This window comes from Mercurialis annua, linkage group LG3 (genome assembly GCF_937616625.2).
Source record: "Mercurialis annua linkage group LG3, ddMerAnnu1.2, whole genome shotgun sequence".
NCBI lineage: Eukaryota > Viridiplantae > Streptophyta > Magnoliopsida > Malpighiales > Euphorbiaceae > Mercurialis > Mercurialis annua.
This window is the reverse complement of record NC_065572.1, coordinates 72,244,088-72,264,072: the sequence shown is the minus strand read 5'-3', so window position 1 is coordinate 72,264,072 and position 19,985 is coordinate 72,244,088. Positions and strand designations below refer to the sequence as shown.

Below are 19,985 nucleotides of genomic sequence, written 5' to 3'. Positions count from 1 at the left end.
TTTTGTACTCCTTTTGATGATTAGTGGATGGCTCGAATCTTTCGCCCGTGGATGTACGCTTTAAAGCAGAACCACGTAAATCTCTTGTGTTATTTATTATTTTGCTATATTGTTATTTGTTGATTAAATCCATTATTAAATACCTACCAATGGTTTCGATTCCGCTGTGCATACCAATCCGGTCACGAACCGGTCACGACAATTGGTACCAAAGATTCAACATCGGTATCAATGTTACAACAAGCACAAATGCAACAAAATTATTGCACAAATATATTTATACAAGTTGCCAAAGGAAGTCATGCTAACATGAGAACTATAAGCTCAAACAAAATTATTCGAGAAACAGAAAAATCCTTCAATGTTCTTCTACAAAGGTACATGCTCCATTACATATTACAGAGTTAAATGCAAATTAAATTATAATTTTTTATGTAGTTTAATTGCAAATAAAATATATAAACTTTAACATTGGAAAAATATCAATTACAAACTTTCCATTTTTTTTATATTTTTCTTTTGATAATTTTTTTTTTATATTTAGTTACACTTTCCATTTTTTTATATTTAGTTATAGATTTTCATTTTTTGTCAAATTGGAATACTAATTTTTTTATATAAAAACGTAGATGTGGACACTAGAATATACACTGTTCCGACAATCACATTATCATTTTTTTAACAGAAAATAGATCGGTGTTCCGAATGGCCAAAACATAAAAGATAATGACCGCTCATGCCAAATTCTAAAATTTATATGGTAATTAAAAAGCATGCTAAAGTTCATGAATTTATTGCAATTAATACTACTATATAACCTCTTTTTAATAGTAGTGCTCAGTGGTCACACATGCAAGAAATTTATACATCTTAAATGACCAGGTTGAAATGCATGTCTGTTCTTAATCTTATCTGTCATGTTTTAGGAAAGTTGATTTGCTAATATTGGAATCCTTTTTGGCACAGCCTAGTTGAATTAAAATAATACATAAATCTACACCATAATTATTGTCTTATTGATCACCTTTTAAAATAAATTCTTAGGTAGACTCAGTTCACCACGTCATCCGTAAACTAAGCCTATCACATACACTACTAGAAAACAGAGAATTACCAACGGAAATTTTTTAATTTAACGACGGATTTTAACCTTTTATCAACGGAAAACTTAATTTACCAACGGATTTCAGCCTTTAGCGACGGAAACATCTGTTGGTAAAATGCAATTTTCTAGTAGTGATAATGACATGTCATTAAAATAATGACAATCTTGTAATATTATTATTCAAATGTGTAAATAAATAATAAACGAATTTACAAGATTGCCATCATTTTAATGACGTGTTGCTTAGTCTACGGATGATGTGGTGAACTGAATTTACCTAATAATATCTCCACCTCTCAATCTAAAAAATATGAATGCAAAAAATTTACTTCTGCAAACTCCTCCTATCTCATGGTTTCCCCAAAAAGATAGGGAAATAATAGTAAATTACTTTCTACTTAATGTATCATGTATCAGAGAATTTTATGATATGTATATGATCATATATAAATAGGTAAACAGAAAGTGATTATTCATATCATCAACTATTATCTCTTTTTCATGCATGCAAAAAAAGAAAAATCATGTTTGGGGCTGTTCAACAATGCATCATTTCTACATTGTCAAGAAGCAAAGTAAAACATCAAGAAGATTGCCATTTTTCATTTTATTACCACAAACATTTTCTGAACATTTTTGTATTGATAAATATTGAGCAAAACTCACCCCATGTTATTGAGTATAAAAAGGTGGGTTAAAATATTCTGCAGATACCGAACTATACGCTTTTCATATTTGGTAACCAACATTTCATTTGCTACATTTTAGTAACCTAATTTCTATTTTCATTAGAACGGAAGAGATTATTGATTCTATGAAGTTTTACTTACGTGGCATTATAAAATTGTTTTCTAGCTAGCGCAACTTTTCCAACGCCACATAGGCAAAACTATAGAAAAAAGCGACACAAAACATTTTACCATTGAAAAAAACAATACATGAAGAATCATACCATTGAGAAAACGATATATATACCCTTGAGTTTCCTTTACCATGTAAACAAAACTTCACTTGATATGAATGAGTAATCTCTTGATGTAAAAAAAATACAAATTGAATTACTAAAATGTAACAAAAAAAGACGTTGGTTACCGAAATGCAAAAAGCCAATAGTTCGGTGACTTTAAAATATCTTGACCCTAGGAAGGTCAAGGAATTGCTTCTTTTAATTTATTTTGCAGCTCTGATACATCAATTTCTATCATGTATCTGACCTGTGAAGCCAAAAGAAATTATTGTCAGCATTCTTTTTCATAATTAAGCGTCCAAAGAAAAATATTAGGTCAAAAAGAAAAAGCATGATAATTAATATGGCTATACCTTTGATTGAATGGTGTGTATGATCCTTTGAACTACTTTAGCAGAAGTGCAACTGACAACATCTAGCCCATGTTCAATTAGCAATTCAAGAGCTCTTGACAAGCAGAAAATTTGGTCACTGACGCTGCTGATTATCACAACCTCAAGCCCGATCAAGCAAGGCTTTATTGTTATATAAGTTGGTGCACAGGCACAGCTATCCAAGTCCTCACTCGAGCCTCCATGGCTTAAATTGGGTAGGTTTTTGATCTCATCTCTGTGCATACTAAGATGTTTAATCTTCTTTTCAAGGTCTTTTATATATTTTACCGTTACATGGATGTGATCTGCTGCTGCACGTTTTCCCTGCATAACCAATAGTAAGAAAAATGAAAATAAACTGAAAACCCTAACAAATCAAACCCTAAATTATTTAAAAATTAACTCTATGAAACAAACAATTTCGAAGGTATGTACACGATGAACATGAAGAATTAAATAATTTAAAAACGCAATCACCTTGATATATTCAAGAGGTAGTAGATCTCTGAGTGAAATGAAAAGAGTGGCCATTTCTCGTCTTCTTTGTCTTTCAATCTCTCTATGCAGAGTCTTTTTGCTATCGGTGGCATGATCATGTTCTTGGTGACTGAAACTAGGGTTTCTTGGTCGGCCTTTTATTCTTTGACTCGGGCCATGAGCTGAACTGTTATCAAAGATCAAGATCGTATCTTCTGGAATAATGATTTCTTGGTTAGAATTATTGTTAATTTGGAAGGACAGCTGGTTAGAGGGACGCATGGCACCAACAAAAATCGGGTTTCGGAGATTTTGTTTTGTTTACTTTGTGTATCTATGGGTTGGTGAGACAAATTAATGGATTCGTTTGTTAGGGTTTCAGATCTGAAATTGGTCTATCATATTAAGATAGAAAAGAAAAGTAATAATCTGCCATGGAAAACACTTGTGCTATAATATTTTTATAATGTTTACGTTTTGGAAATATTCAATTATTTATTTGTATAAACTATTATTATAAAAATTATTGTTTGTAGAACTGTTTTTTTTTATAAAATAAAAGTTATTATTCTAAAATAAAATTTAAATTAAAGATTAAATATACTTAAATTAATAAGTTATAACATTTATGAGTTTGAATTTTTATAGTTTTTTTTTGTTTTTGTGTTTTTATTGTAAAGTTATTATTTCTAAAAATGTTAAAGTTTAAACTAAAATTAATTAAATTTAAATTAGAAGTAATAATCAATAATAATATGATCAATAAAAATTAACAAATAGAAATCAACAAAGCATTCGTATGAAATTTTCTATTTGTATAAATTCCTTAATAAAATTTTGTTTTAAAATTTTGGAAAAACATAATTTAAGGTCTTTGTATTTTCTATTTTTTCTTTACTTCGACCCTAGATATTTTTGTTTCTTTACTTGGTCCATGTACTTTCGAAAACAATTTTACAATATAGTTTGGATTAAAGTTCTAAAATTATTTTTTTTTGTTTCTATAATATAGTTTGGATTAAAGTTTAATTAAATTTACTTAAACAAATAAATTTAATTTTTTTATGGATTTAAACTTTTAAAAAAACTTGTGAGAAAGTTTTCCAGATTACCTCTTTTTGAAATATAATTACCTCATCATCTTTTTTAACCTATTTTTATGTTATACCTTTTTTTATTGATGTGAGGTACATATTTCAGAGCTCTAATTTTAATATACCTTTTTAATTTTTTTTATATTTTATATCTTTCTTTAACAATTTTTTTTTATTTTTTTTATATTTTATGTTTGTGTTTTTTGTAGTGATTTAATGGTGTTTTTCCTATGGTATTATTATGATATTTTTTCTAAAGGGGGTCATTTTTAAAATTATTTGTAAGAAAGTGGGTGCGGACTGAAAATACAAAAAGATGGCAAAATTGTTGTAATTATATTTTAAAAGCAGAGTATTATATAAAATATAAATAATTCCAAAACTTATTTGTTCTTTTAATTTTTTTATTATCATTAACGTAAAAATATACTTAAACAAATAAGTTTTTTTTTTAAATTAACAATATGATCGATCGTCAAAGTCATTGTAAATCCAACAAAACTAACTTAAATTGCTAGACTTTGATGATCGATCATATAGTTTATTGAAGAAAAAAAAGTGCTTCACCGACCAGCCAGCCATCGGATATATTATAGCAATCATGACTATAATATAAGTTTCTTTTAATAAACAATTAATACGATCGATTATCTTTGGACAACATATAGAAAATCTCTCAAGTTGATAAAGCATTTGATGATTAGTGAAATTGTCAAAGTTAACATGAACCTTACCACACGGCTTTAATTACTTTATAACTCAACTATACTATAGCTTATACTATTCTTGGTAAGTTTATGTTGAATATATTTTTTTAAGAATAAATTCATTTTACTACGCATCAGTTTGACTTTAAAATATAAAATATTATATAAAATTTAAAATTACAAAGGGTTGGTGAAAATAATTCTTAACAAGCAATACTCAATTATAATAAAAAAATCAGTAAAAAAATTAACTATTATAAATAAAATACAATTTACTCGATTTGTTTTAGTTTAAATTAGTCCAAATATATATAAAAAGAGAAAAAGAAATTAGTAACAAATTGTAATATTTCTAATCATTAAATAAATAAAAATTATATTATATAAATAATTAGTATAATTTATTTGTATCTATTGTATATTTTTATTATATTAATTTGGCGACTAATTAATTCTACTTTATTTATGTTAGTTTAATATATATATTAATAAGAGTTAGTGTCATAATAATTTACTAACTTTACATGTTTTCTCATTGTAATCACGCCATTTTAAATCGTCATTTTCATACACGAACTATCAATTTGTCTCAAATCCATACACCGTTCAAAAATCCGGTAAAAACTGATGAGTTGACAATAAGGCCATGTTTTTAAAATCGGACCGGAGATCAAACCGGCTTCACTGGAGGTTCATTGCTCGACCGGTTCAACCAGGTTCAATCGGTTTTTTGAATTTTAGTAATAAAAACTAAAAATAAAATAGAAATAGAAATAAAATAGAAAATATTATAAAACAGTGAAATATAATTATTATTAAAATTTTATAATATATGTTTTATAAATAAAAATATAATAACTAATTCAATAAAAAAAGTAAATTTTGAGAATTTTATTTAATTTATAACTAGAATCATTACTAATCAATATCAATATATATAATTATTTTTAAAATTTTATTAGGATTTGTTGATCATTCAAAATACCAATTCGTACGAATTGGATTCGTTTTATCTTCCTTTAATTAATTTATGGTAAATTTTCTAAATAAAATATAATGACAAATTAAATAGAAAAAAATTAAATTTTGAGAATTTTATTTATTTTATAAGTAGAATCATGACTAATATTATTGATATATATTTTGAAAAATTAATTAGCTTGGAAAAAGTATTCCTTCACAAGCCAGTGAAAAATAAAAACAAAAGAAAAAACCGGATTTTAATCCGATTTTTTGAATTTGGATTTTTAATATCTAATCGGACCGGATAAATAGCCGGTTCCCGGTTAATCCGGTTCGAGCGGTCGGTCCGGTCTGGTTTTAACTATTGCAATCAGGTAATTAAGTGCCATAATGAACCGGATTGTGACACATCAACAATTTTCGCTGGATTTTTAAACGGTGTATGAATTTAAAAAAAAATTAATAATTAGTGTATGAAAATAACGATTTTTAAACGGTGTGATTAAATGAAAAAACGTATAAAATTGGTGAATTTTTATGACATTGTCTCATTAATTAATAAGGGTTATTTTACCCATGATTTTTATATAAAATATCAATTAATGTCAATTTTATAGCTTTGACAAAAACACTTTAATTTTGGTATTATGACTTGTTTCACCCTTTCAACTTCAAGTTGTCCAATAATTTTTCACCACCTCAGCTCCAAATTGTATATAATCTTCAATCATTTTCTGATACCTCATCTAAAAGGGATAAAACCAATGTTTTAAAAACGGACCAAACCGGCCGATTGAACCGGTTAAACCGGGAACCATCTATTGCCCCGGTCTTAAAATGCTTAAAATCCATAATTTATAGTTAAACCGGTTTGGACCGGATTGAACCGATGAACCGGATATTGACGTGGTCAAACAGATGTTGAACCGGTGAACCGTAATCTTTTTTAAATTATTAAAATTTATGAAACCGGTTGAACCGAAAATCGGTTACCTCACCGTTTTAGCCACCGGTTTAGTTTTTAACATTGGTTAAGTTAAAACGTGAAGTTTATGATGTATTTTTTTCAAACTCATAAATGTATTGTTTATATACTAATTAGGCAAAATCCATACGGGCCCCTATACTTTTTTTTTTCGAGAAGTTCCTACACTAAAATTCGTCACGTCCGGGTCTTTGTACTTTGCAGAATCACATTTTGATATTCCTTTTTGTGTTTTTTTTTTTCAGTGCCTTTACTTACAATTTGTGATTATTCTGGTACACAAAAAATGACTTAAAAGATTATAATTTATAATTTGAAAGACTGGAAGAACAAATAAGGTAAGTAGAGGGATTTTACGAATAAAACAGGTGCAGGGGCTACCTGAACAAAAATGGTAAAATAAGGGGCCTCCGTATAGATTTTGCCCATATTATTATAGAAATTGGACAATTAATTTTGCTACAATCATATAATCCTTTTATTGATATAGTGCATCAAACTTAAAAATAGGAGCGGAAAAGTAGATTGCCGGATCGTACCAAGTCTAATAACTCTATTACTTCAATTATGTTCAATATAAACACGACCCCGTTTAATAATTGTGTCAACACGAACATAGGACATAAAATTAAACGAGTTATGCTTGTCAACTCGTATAATTATGTTATTTAATGTACGCATATTAAAACAATTCATTTAGCTTGTTTATTTTAAGTGGATTGAATATGGCTTTATCAACACCAATGTTTTAAAAATTAAATGGGTGACCAATAGGTCATAGGTTCCCAATTAAATTGCCGGTTCAACTGATTGGGTAAAAACATATAAAAATAGTTTTGGGTCAAAATTTATGGTACAACTGCCGGTGCAATTTATGATTCAAACTATTTAATTAGTTTAATTGTCGATTCAATTTGTTTAATTCGGTGATTATGATCCAATTTATTTAGAACCTTTTTTGGGTTTTAGTAAATTGAACCAGACAAGAGGTCGGTTTTTGGTTCAGTTGGCTAGCCCAATTCGAGTTTTTAGTCAGTGATCACACGACATATTTAATCTATTTATTTAACTGGTTCGAACATATAATATACTGACACGACACGTTTAATCTATTTATTTAAAAGGATTAAATATGTATAAAATCAATATGATACGTTAAGTATATTTATTGATAACAATTGGATCGAGTTGGTATGACACATCGCAACATGTTTTAAGTCATGTTATAGACGGATGGATAAATTCGTATGTAACCCGAACATGTCTCGTTTCAAATTGTGCATATCACCAAATGGTTGACATGTTTATGATACGAACACGTGTAACCTCAATTTTAATTTCTTATTTGTTTCTATATTAGGTGAATCATGTTTGCGTGTATAATTCTTTTTAATCTATCATCAGACTAAATTTGTGGAAATAATATTGAATTTTTGAAACATTTCAAAAATAAACAATTCAGTGCAAAAGAAATATATGATTTGGCACTCGGTATGAACAAAAATAGTCAAGTAGCTAGAACACAGAAATTAGGCACATTCCTTAAATAATAAATTCTCAATTTCATAATAGTTTGAGTGTTATATTGTATATTTTAGTTTTTTTATTAATTTTTTTTTTAAAATGTCATATATCTAATACTTTTTCCATCTTATTTAAGAAGTCTCATGTTCCATTTTAAAATATCCTTTTAAAAAATCTTTATTTTTGAAATATGTTTTCATTATTTTTTTTAATCATCTTAAATGAACTTTATATAAAATTTTATTATCATTAACAGATGAAAAATATAAATAAATATGAAAATAAGGAGATAAATATTTAATCTGCGTAAAAATAAATAGAACTCTATAGTTCAACGGTATAAGCGCTAAGCAGCAAACTGCTAGATCGTGGGTTTAATTCCTCCCACAAGCGCTCTCTCTTTTCCAATTATAAAAAAAAACAAATAAAACTTTTATAATGGGACGAAGACAATATTTTTGTTTGTTCCAATTTAATTGGCACTTATTTGTTTTCGGATGTTTCAATTTAGTTGATAATTTTTATCTATAATTTATTATTTAGTTCAAATATAATATTTTTTAGCAAATTTTTTTTATTGATGAACTACAAAAGTTTCGATTTTAGCCGCAAATCCTAGGCCAGAGAATTACAAAAAGACATGGTCACTGTGGGCTCTTTTGGCTAATAAGTATGACAATTAAGGAAGAAAACCAATCAGTGAGGCTTCTTAGTAGAAAGTACCCACAGTATCATGAGATCTTTAACATGTGTTGATGGAGCAGCCGCTTTTAGTGCAGTGATTTAGATAAAATTAATTATCTAATAAAATCCCAACACATTATAATATGGAGAATTTTTTCTGTAGGTGCCTTATATCGTTTTATTTTATACTACTACTATATTAGGCGGATAATATTTGATTTCCCATTTTGGAGGAGTTGGAAGCTCCAATCCAATGTATAAATGTTTATTTATTTTGATATGCAATTATTGGATAAATCACTTGGATCATGGAACATCCTCATCTAATTGTTCTACATTTGAAAATGACTTGCCTCTAATTATATAATTTATTTAATTAATATATGTTTGAAATCACATGTCATCAGATATTATGAACCGATTTACAATATAAAGGGAGAAAAATAAGATAGACTAATTAATTAGATTGAGCCAATGACATTTAAATACATAATTAAATGTGTAAAAAATTCAGCTAAAAATATATTTTATAATCTAAATAATGTGCTTAAAAGTGATTAGTTTAATCTACGGAATATGACAGACTAATTTTATCTAAAAATTTCTTCATATGATGTCTAATTTTTTTATATATTTTTAACTGCAAAACTTCTATATTACAAGAAAAAAGTAAATACGGCTCGAATATATTGTAGGTTCCTTAATTTTTAATTTATTTTAAAAAAAATATAGAACTTTTATTTATTTTTGAAAGTCACCAAACTATTATATTATTTCAATAATATATTTTTGATCTAATTATAATGATGTAGGCATTTGAATTAGAATATTTTGAAAACATTGTCACAACAACAATACATTTATATGCTATGTATTTCAGTTTCTATTTTAAATAAGGTCTAATTGTAAAAAAAAAAAATCAAACATCTGTGTGTTTGCAATTTAACTCGTAAATGCTTTTTCAGCTCTCGAAAGAATTTTATGGGAGTCATCCTCGGAGGAACTATTGTGATTTTTGTTATAATATCTCAATTTGATAATTTCATTGTAATTTATCTATGTTTTTCAATCAATTCAATTTATTCAATATGTCATCTAAGTACAAACCTATTTGCTTTATTTGGCTTTTCTTGATCATTTTTAACTTTAAACTTTCTTTTTTGTGTCTTTAACCACCGAAAGTTGGAGAATTTAAAATTACATTTTAACATTATTTTCAATTTTTTAAAATTAAAAGTTAAATTTTGAAATTAAAAAAAAATGGATTTTGCTAATTACATAGGTAGTGTATAAATTCAGATGAAAACTGAAACAATTAAATTGATTAAAAGAAATTCGATATAATTGCAACGGAAAACTGAAATTGAGATTGTATTACAAAAAAATTTAAAAGTTTGGTTTAAATTGCACACTCACGTAAAGGTTTGAATTTTTTGTTTAGAATTAGGGATTTAAATAAATTATTTAATTTGACAATATTTGCTGATGTGATAAATATTCGTAAATTAAAGGGTCAAATAAGCAAAAAAAAAATTAAAAACCTTTTTAAAATTTAAATTTGATGACTTTAAAAAAAAATTGTAATTTAATATTCTTTTTAAAGTATTATAAAAGCTTAGTTACCAATAAAGTATTTGATCCAAAGAAAATACAACATTTTTTTTTTGGTGAAGCTCAAAAAGGCTTCATTCCTGATTGAACCACAAAAACCAAGCAAAGTCTGGAAAAATTTGCCAGCAGAACAACTGAAAGCAAAAAAGAATTACTCTCTCCATCACACAAAGATAGATCATTTAGAAAAATATAAAATTTTGAAAAAAATATAGTTAAATTTGTCAAAATAAGTTTTTTTATTCAACTTTTCAATTTTATCCTTTTATAATTTTTAGATATATAAGTAGTATATTAATGACTAATTTATTTATTGGTGAGTCTAGTATTGGAACATGAATTCATTATTTCATCTGAAGATAACTAGACATATTTATTAGGAGTATATAAGACTTTAAGTTTTTAAACTGATCAAATATAGAAGGTGCCTTATAATTTGAACAGTAAAAATAGAAAGGTGGGACGATGGGAGTAAATCAGAAGAATTTGTTTTATTATACTAATTAAATTAGGCCAAATGACTGAAAAAGCCAAAAATAATTATAATTTTTTTATTAAAGTTCAAATCTTTCAATTTTATCTAACTTGTCTTGCAACGCAAGATTTCGTTTCAATTATATCCAATTATGCGATTTTACTTATATAGCTCTGATGTGTGTCATGCCACATCATCGCCACGTAGGCGTCACATAAGAAAAATTGCATAATTGACATAATTGAAATGAAATCCTGCATTTCAGGACAATTTGAATAAAATTGAAAGATTTAGATTTTTGTGAATTTTTTTTAACAGTTTGGCTTTTTTAAGTCATATAGCCATTAATCTATAATTAACTTTCATAGCACTAATTTTATCAATCAACACTTCTTTTATCTTCCTTAGAACAGATTCAACATCTTGATCTTCATCAGCAAACACTTTTTTGTTTCTGGCAATTAACTTCTGTAACACTGTTAACTGGATTTGGAAGGAAATTCATAGGGTTTGTGGTTCAAATGAATCTCACAATTTTTATCAAATTCAATTGAATTTCCACAAGATATGTGTTTGGTTCAAATAATTTTCACAATTTAAATTTATATTTATACTCGAAATACAATATTAAATTTATTTCACTTAATTTAATATTATTTTCATATTTAAAATCCAGAAAATTAAATATAAAAATTCATTTTTAAATAATTTTTATATAAAATTCATTTAGAAATGAAATGAAATGAAGTGAATTTTACACTAGAATTGATTCAAACAAGCCCTTAATGTCAGACCAGAGATTAACAAGATTATTGATTACAGAATTGGGGAAACGGCCACTAAATATGAAGGGGGGTGGGATGATAATTTGTGTGTGTTGTACAACAGAATTTTAATTAAAATGAATAAACGTAAAAGTCCGCATCTCGTACTACTGTTACCACTAGACAAAGTTCATATTGGTGCTTATATGATAATTTTCATCTAAAGGAGTCCAAATTAAAAATTGTCACTGCAATTACTATGCAATTATCATGTCGACAACATTTATTGGCGTGGCTTCTTTGTTGTTTCCTTGCTAAGGTGGATAATATTCTAAAATTAACTGACATAGGATTGATGTTTCATGAATTTATCCCGTTTCTATAATGATTATTAACCATTTAATTACATTCATTAAAATATACATAACGTCTATTTTCTATGAGGAAGACTGCAAAAGGTGAAACAATCACACCTTCTACAGATCAATAAAATTGTTTGACTTCTTACAAATCAATACCATATTTCTTTCAATTCAAACCTAATTCCGGTGCTAGATCTGATTCATATTAGGCACCATTTGATAGAATGTGAAATTCGCAAATTTAATTTTTTTATTATTTAAATTAAATATAAAATTGTTAAATTTATAAAAATAATTTTAAAATAATTAAATATTTGATATTTGATTTTAATCTTTTCATCTTTTAACTGACAAATTAAATAAAGAATTTTAAGTCACTTGTTTCCTTTCCGGTTTTATTATATATATAATATTCTGACTAGGCAAGCATTTCTAACTATGTCTTTATTTTAGCAAATTACCCTGCCACTTTTATTATCTTTCAAAATCAAAATTTCCCTTGATATTTTTTTTTCTCATTTTTGGTATTAATCAATTAAGCAAATCCTTTAGTTAAAAAATAGCAAGTCAAATGATTTACTTAAAACATAAATTTAGTTTTAGTTCGTAAATGTATAAATAAAAATCATGTTTTTATAAAATCTAATGGCTTAATAAATTCATTTTCATTACTTTTAGTAATTTTAATTTTTCTGAATTTTTAAAACTAACAATAAAATAAAAATTGTAAACATTACTAATATAAAAAAAATGAATTCTTTAAATATTATAAGAATATAACTATTATTTATGTTTATGTTACAAACAAACTTAAAGATTAAACTGTAATTTAATTTTTTTTTACAAAGTTTTTAATTTAGTTGTCCAAAAGTAAATATGAACGGAATAACTAAAACGTTCAAAAAAATCAAAATGGAAGATAACATTATTCCATTTTAAAATAAGAGAGATGCCAAATATTATGTGTGAAGACTGAAGAGTATCATAACATTTGCTTTTTTTTTTGTTTAGTAATCAAGTTGGCACTTAACTCATAGCAAAATCTCATAGTTTACAGCATTACGAGAAAGTCGGGAGGGTCATACACCCATTTCCTACGCCCTGGTCTAGAATATATTGCTTTCGCAAAATAGTGAGCAACAATATAATTCACAGAGCGGAAAATAAAATTAACTTTTACATCAAACTTTACCTTTAGTAACTTCTTACGGGCACTAATCATAGAAGAGAAACAGAAAGAGCATCAATTAATATGGGCTAATTTTTTGAAAAATTTATCACCTTTTAACCTCAATTCGTTTGCACTTTGACGTTACAAAAATACCAATTTTATCAAAATCATGATCTTTCGGTTTCAATTATACCCTCAAACATTAACATCTACACCTTTTGTTTTAATTACACCCTCAAATATCAAATTGACCATTTTCCAATAGCTTAAATTTTAATAAATATTTTAAATAGTCCTCAATCTTATAATTAAAAAAAAAACCATCTTTCCTAAAATTATAAAAGTTAAAAATAATTTTTTATTAAATATATTATATTAAATAATTTAAAAAATAACAAAAAACTGTTCATCATGAGAAAGACGAACATGTTTCAATTATTTCAATTTAAGAAATTAATTTTATATTGAAAAATTTATTTATTTGTTTTAAAATTGTTTAAAACTAATAATTATTTCAGAATAGTCTCGGAAACCTCTGCCGCCGCCGAAAACCCCCTGCTGCCGAACAAACCCAGCTGGGTCTGTTAATCCTCCACATCGATGATGAACAGACCCAGCTGGATATGTTCTCCGGATGTGGCGGTTTCCGGCTTCGGCAACGGAGATTTCCGCTATATTAAAAACAATATAAATTTTATTTTATTAATAATATTTATTTGTAAATAAAATTTTTTTATTGAGTTTTATAATTTTGGAACATAATAGTTTTTTGTTTTAAATATAACATAAAACACTATTTAGAATATATGTTAAAATATAAAGTATTGATTTGAACATTTTTCAAGTGAAAAGAGGTCAATTTGATATATTTTTTTTAGATAAAGAAGATTGTTATTAGCTCAGTCACAAGAAGTGGAAGGCAAAGAAACAAAAAATTTGCAACAAGTCAAAGTGATTTAATAAAACAATCCAAATATCTAAAAACATCACTTCCAGTGTAAGGAAACTGGGAGTGGAAAGAAGAATAATTTGAGAATGTAATTGAAACTGAAATGTCATAATTTGGGTAAACTTGAATGTCATGGTACAAACAAATTGAGGTTAAAAAGGTGAGTGATTTTTCAAAAGATTAGTCATTAATATATTGGTTGAACAACCTGCAAACAACAAGCTCAATCTCCATCGCATCTCTGATCTGATTTGATAAGATAACTATCTCTTGTTATGCAGCTTTAGATATACTGAGCCTTAAAAAAAATTATATATATTGAGTCTGCTTTAAATTTTCTTCAAAATAATAAGAAAAAAGACAAAATAAATTCATATATAAAATTTCATAGTTTGATTCAACAACTTTACGGTTTGATCCAGTCATAAAAAAATTATTTTAAGACACCGTAAGAGTTTTGATAAAACTGAAAATAATTTCTTAAAAAATTATTATGAACTAATTTATCATAAAAATAAATTGAAGGACTAATATATTAGTTATTGTTATCAATTATGCCCTGTCACGACACCATAATACAAGCAAAGGACAATTATATATGCAGATACCATAAGATGCATGCGGATGCGGCTATTTATTTTCATACTGACTGTGAAGTAGACTGATATGCAACATATTTCAACAGTAGAATACAAGGTAGCTTCAAGCATTTCATTTTTTAAGAACAAAGATATATTAGTAAATCATAAAATTGGCAAAACAACCTCCCCAACTCGAGATGCTTTCAAACACTTATACTTCACTAACCGCAAAAATATTTAACCCTAAACTTATAACACTTATAAAGAAAGGAGCCAAGCATGAAAGAAAATACTAAATGCACAACTTCTTGACAAAAAAAGCGTAAAAATATTTAACCCTAAACTTTTATAACACTGATAAAGAAAAGAAGCCTCGACAAAACATGAAAAAAATACTAAATGCACAACTTCTTGACAAATAAAGCATCTTCTTTATTTCAAATGTAAAAATGCACAACTTCTATTTACATAATTATGGGTCAATCATATCAACAAGCTCCTTCCTGCAACATCTATATTATTTCAGGTACAGGAGTATAATAATAATAAAAAAGCAAGCCTCTTGTGATGGAAGCAACATCTATATTATTTCAGGTACAGGAGTATAATAATAATAAAAAAGCAAGCCTCTTGTGATGGAAAAATTATTTTGTGAACTAAGTTCGCCACGTGGAATTATGAACCATTCACTCACTGTAGGACATGTGGCTATAACAAATGTGATAGCCAATTATTAAATAATATATTAATTACATGTCACTCAATAAGCGGATAGTTCATAATCATATGTAGCGTGTGCTAGATTCACACAAAAAATTCTCATTGTTATGTGTATGTAGAGCATATATGATACAAGTTCTAATAATGCAGACAATTTAATACCAGCAAGGGCTTGCATGCAGCACGTGAACGCATCATCGCCATATCAACATATGGATATTGAAAAATATAAATTAAGAGATTTTGCAGACTGACACCAAATTCTATAGGATAAACACAGCTGGAAGGTACCCAATACAACGCATAAGCCTTAGACAATACATTTATATGCCGGTTGGTGCACTCCAAGTTTGCTACCCAACTAACCCACAAACAATTATTAAAGAGATGACAATGATTAAACCAACATTTATATAGTAAACTCTTTGAAGGCAAAATGGAGATCAAAACCATAATTTGAATTCAGAATCATTAGTTTAGGAACACATATTTAAAGTATTTAGCTAAAAACTAAGATGAAGATACTATATATCTTCTAACTACATTTATAAACAACTTAATTGTAAGCATAATTTCATAGTCAGTAGCTCACAATAATCAAGAATGAGTCTAATATGTATGTATTGCAACTTCAAACATATATGGTTAATGTTTACATATGATCAACCAACTTACATACAAAGTAAGTGAATCCTAATTCAATTAAAAAAAACGTTAAATCATATAGATAGCAAAAGAAAACTACTTTGGATCATCTTCGACAAGCAATAATACAGGATAAGTCAAAAGAAAGAATTATATATAGAGAGATCAAATGAGGGTTGAATATTAATACGGTTACTAAACTATACACTATATATCTACAAAGCAGTTATCGACATTCTATTTATTATATTTTGATAAATGAACTTTTAGTTTACTAACAATGGGAGGTTTATCCAATATAATCGCGGCCACTATATAGCTGACGATTGCCTACATGACAAAGTTGGAGTCACAACAATTTGATGGCCTTATAGACAATTATTAACCGGAATTGATTATATAACATTCTATTGTTGAAAAAAAAAGTTTGTTTATCAAAATATAACAAATGAAACGTCGATAATTGTTTTGTCATTAGTGTACTGTGTAGTTCACTAACCGAAAAATATTTAACCCTATCAAATGAACTCCTATATATTTCATTTCTAAAAATTCTCAAAATGCTCATAAGTTGTATTAAGTTGATATTTAGAAAAAGAAAGATTTTACTCAAATTAAGATCTCTGAAAAATGCAAACAACATACAAAATCACCATTTTCCACCAAATTTTCTCAAAGGGAAACAACTATTTCAAATCTTCTAATAGAAAAAAAATCAAGTCAGCATAGAATAAAACTAATTTTTTTTTTGATAATTGGGGAGGGGGAACACTTGTGGGAGGAATCGAACCCACGATCTAGCAATTTGCTGCCTAGCGCTTATACCATTTGATCTACAGCTCATTGGTAATAAAACTAAATTTTTAGTTCAAGAAGTTAGAATTGCATGCAATATCGTGCGGTCAACAATCACCAAACATTCTTATTGTTTAAATCAACATTACTATATCAAGATTGGGTTAATTTCTTCTGCAGCTCGGATAGATTTAAGCAATTTGGATCTTCCACCTGTGAGGAAACATCATAAATCAACCTAATCTTAATCTTTCAAATACCAACATTAAAACATAAACTTAAATTTTCAAGCCTAAAACCCTAAACCTAGTGCAATTGATACAAAATGGTCATACTCATACCTCAGTTTGTATGGTGTGAAAAACCCTTTCGTGCACTCTGGTGGAAACACAGTTAACTATAGAAATTTCTGCATCAGCAAGTACTTGTAATGCCTTTGATAGGGTCAAGCCTTGGTCTTGCTCCTTCAAACCACTAGTGGTAAAAACAATCTGAATGCCACCCAAAGATGGCCGGATTTGAACTCCCCTGGATTGGCAACAAGTTCTTGAATTTCCTGCTTGTAGGGGAACATTTCTCATACCAATTAACTCGTTTCTTTTTTCATCCAGTTCTTTGATCTTCTTGTTTAGAAATTTTATATATTTCACAGCCTCATTCATATGATCCGATATCGAACGTTTTCCCTGAAAATCAAGAAACGTAGTAAAACCTAGGTCAAATAATCACATAATAGAACAATTCTGCTAGCTCGTGGGTTCAATTCTTCCCACAAACATTCTCCTTTCTCCAATTATTAAAAAAAAGACCATTTCTGCATAAAATTTTACAAATTATTCAAAACCAAGAAATGATTTACAGCAATATGAGGAAACTAATTAAAGGAACCGACCTTGATGTATTCAAGTGGGAGTAAATTTCGAAGAGAAACATAAAGGGCAGCCATTTCTTGCCTTCGTTGTCGTTCAATATCTCTATGCATCAGCTTCTTATTATCATCACTCCTAGGGCTAGGAATAACATCAAAATTATTGGCCATAGACATTGATTTTCGTCGCAGACTTTTCTTTGTTTTATCCAGTACTGTGACATCATTAGTGGTGGCATAGAGCAGTAGTTGAGGATCACCCAATATCAGATCTTGTCGGAGATTTTGTTGTTGACTAGAATCAGAGGAGATATTGAAACACAGCTCATTTCCTGGTTGTAAAGGAAACATAATTCCAAAACAATTGTATTTCGAGAACTTTGGTAGGCTGCTTAAGGTGGTAATGGATGATAAATGAAGCAGATACGTTTGTTAGAGTATGTGATCTTCAATCTTCTATGGGCCTCAGATGCTAAGATTCCTTTGATTATTTTTTTTAATTTGTTTTTAACCCTCAGTCTATATATAATTATATATAATAATACCTACGATTGCTAAATTAATAAATAAACTATGCAATATAGCGAGGTGGTGACCCAACATATTTATATTTTAGTAAAGCTTTGCTTGGTTAGCTCAAGAAAATTTATAACTTTATAATAATAAAAAAAAACTTTGCTTCAAGGCACTGTAGCTTTGTACAAAAGTGAATCTCCTATTTGTGTTCACATTAGGTGTGAAGTGTGAACTATATATTAAATTTATAATCATATGCATATGCATATCTCACCTAGAACATTTAATTCATATGTATCAATCAAAATACTTAAAAGAGGCACCATTATTGGTTTGACTTATATGACCTTCTGGTACGAATTACCATATATGTTTACTTTTTATCATATTTTGTCGTAGATTATTGGGAAGCTAAAGAATAATGGATTATATTAAATTTGTATGGCATATTATATCATCATTTCTTATGTATAACTAGCATGATATCCATGGATTATAAATTCTCACACATTTTACAAAAATGTCAAGCTTATATTTATGTAGTGATAGAGTTTGATAAATATTACTCTACGTCTATGTCTTTTTAGGGCAATAACTCATCCTACAAAATTTATACTCTACGTCTTTTAGGCTGAATATATAGTTTGATCCTTGAATTTTGTACCTATTTATCCATCTAATCCCTAAACTTAATCAAACCTCTAAAATTGTTAAATAATTCAATTTGACCCCTGAAATTGATAAATATATAAACATTAAACCCTTTCGTGTCCACCTGACACTTGAAATATTCTAGAAAAATTTGTGTACAGAAGGGTTCAATGTTTACGTATTTATCAAGTTCAGGGATAGACCTGTTCATGGGTTTGGGTACCCACCCAGGTCCACCCAAGTCCGATGCTTAGAGCCGGACTTGGGCAATAATTTTTCGTACCAAATCCGGTCTAAGCGCCCGAACCCGCAAAAAGCCCATTATTTCTACCAGTTTTAGTTACTGATGAAGAATTTTTAAACCTTTTGATTATGATGAAGATGGTGAAAATTTACTTTTTTGATAGTTTAAAGAGTGTAATTTAAATTGTAGTTTTAACTGTTATGTTCTGATCAGAATTTTATAGTCCTTTCACTTATTTAATATTTTTGAATTTCCATTTCAAGAATAGACAAAAGAAATCAATGGTTTTATATATCTATAACAGATGATGCTCTTGGTTAAGAGAGTAATTGAAGCAGAGTAATCAGAAACGTACAAGACAGACCATTTTCAACTGAAAAATGTTATAAATTTGAGGTAACAATTTAATAACCTTTTCATATGAAAAATGAAAGGATATATTACTCTACAAATAAATATAAAGAAAGTTTTAGAAAGACAATAGGATGCTGTAATGTTGAAGAAAGAATAGAATGAAATCGTGAAAGCCATAATATATCAAAAATGAGGCAAATCATTACAAAAAAAAAGAATAAAATACTATATTAAAAACTTTAAAGCCGTAACTTATTGAATGTACACTACCACATAAGTCACTTTCAGCAACACCGGACAAATGTTGCTGTATGTACAAAAACCGTTGCCTTAAGTCTATTGCAACGCTTTTCAATCAGCTACATTTGCGGCCGCTGCAATAGGTTTTGATAGCTGTTG

General features: G+C 27.8%; 2 protein-coding genes across 2 annotated transcripts; both read right to left on the bottom strand.

Annotated features, from left to right (window-relative positions):
- Positions 1-1,681: 1,681 nt before the first annotated feature.
- On the bottom strand, positions 1,682-3,364 carry LOC126675349 (transcription factor bHLH36-like). The gene is made up of 3 exons (XM_050369981.1): positions 2,924-3,364; positions 2,426-2,770; positions 1,682-2,319 (listed from the first exon to the last, which is right to left on the bottom strand). The coding sequence occupies exons 1-3, from the start codon at positions 3,203-3,205 to the stop codon at positions 2,254-2,256; spliced, it is 693 nt and encodes a 230-aa protein (XP_050225938.1). The 5' UTR covers positions 3,206-3,364; the 3' UTR covers positions 1,682-2,253.
- Positions 3,365-16,881: 13,517 nt separating this feature from the next.
- LOC126675348 (transcription factor bHLH118-like) lies at positions 16,882-18,377 on the bottom strand. Its single transcript, XM_050369980.2, has 3 exons — positions 17,846-18,377; positions 17,295-17,639; positions 16,882-17,166 (listed from the first exon to the last, which is right to left on the bottom strand). The coding sequence occupies exons 1-3, from the start codon at positions 18,170-18,172 to the stop codon at positions 17,107-17,109; spliced, it is 732 nt and encodes a 243-aa protein (XP_050225937.1). The 5' UTR covers positions 18,173-18,377; the 3' UTR covers positions 16,882-17,106.
- Positions 18,378-19,985: the final 1,608 nt, after the last annotated feature.

Coding starts and splice junctions, on each gene's coding strand:
- LOC126675349 (XM_050369981.1), bottom strand. CDS start 3,205: ATGCGTCCCTCTAACCAGCTGTCCTTCCAAATTAACAATAATTCTAAC. Junction 2,771..2,923: donor TACCTCTTGAATATATCAAG/GTGATTGCGTTT, acceptor TTGGTTATGCAG/GGAAAACGTGCAGCAGCAGA. Junction 2,320..2,425: donor TACACACCATTCAATCAAAG/GTATAGCCATAT, acceptor TTGGCTTCACAG/GTCAGATACATGATAGAAAT.
- LOC126675348 (XM_050369980.2), bottom strand. CDS start 18,172: ATGTTTCCTTTACAACCAGGAAATGAGCTGTGTTTCAATATCTCCTCT. Junction 17,640..17,845: donor TCCCACTTGAATACATCAAG/GTCGGTTCCTTT, acceptor CTTGATTTTCAG/GGAAAACGTTCGATATCGGA. Junction 17,167..17,294: donor TTCACACCATACAAACTGAG/GTATGAGTATGA, acceptor GTTTCCTCACAG/GTGGAAGATCCAAATTGCTT.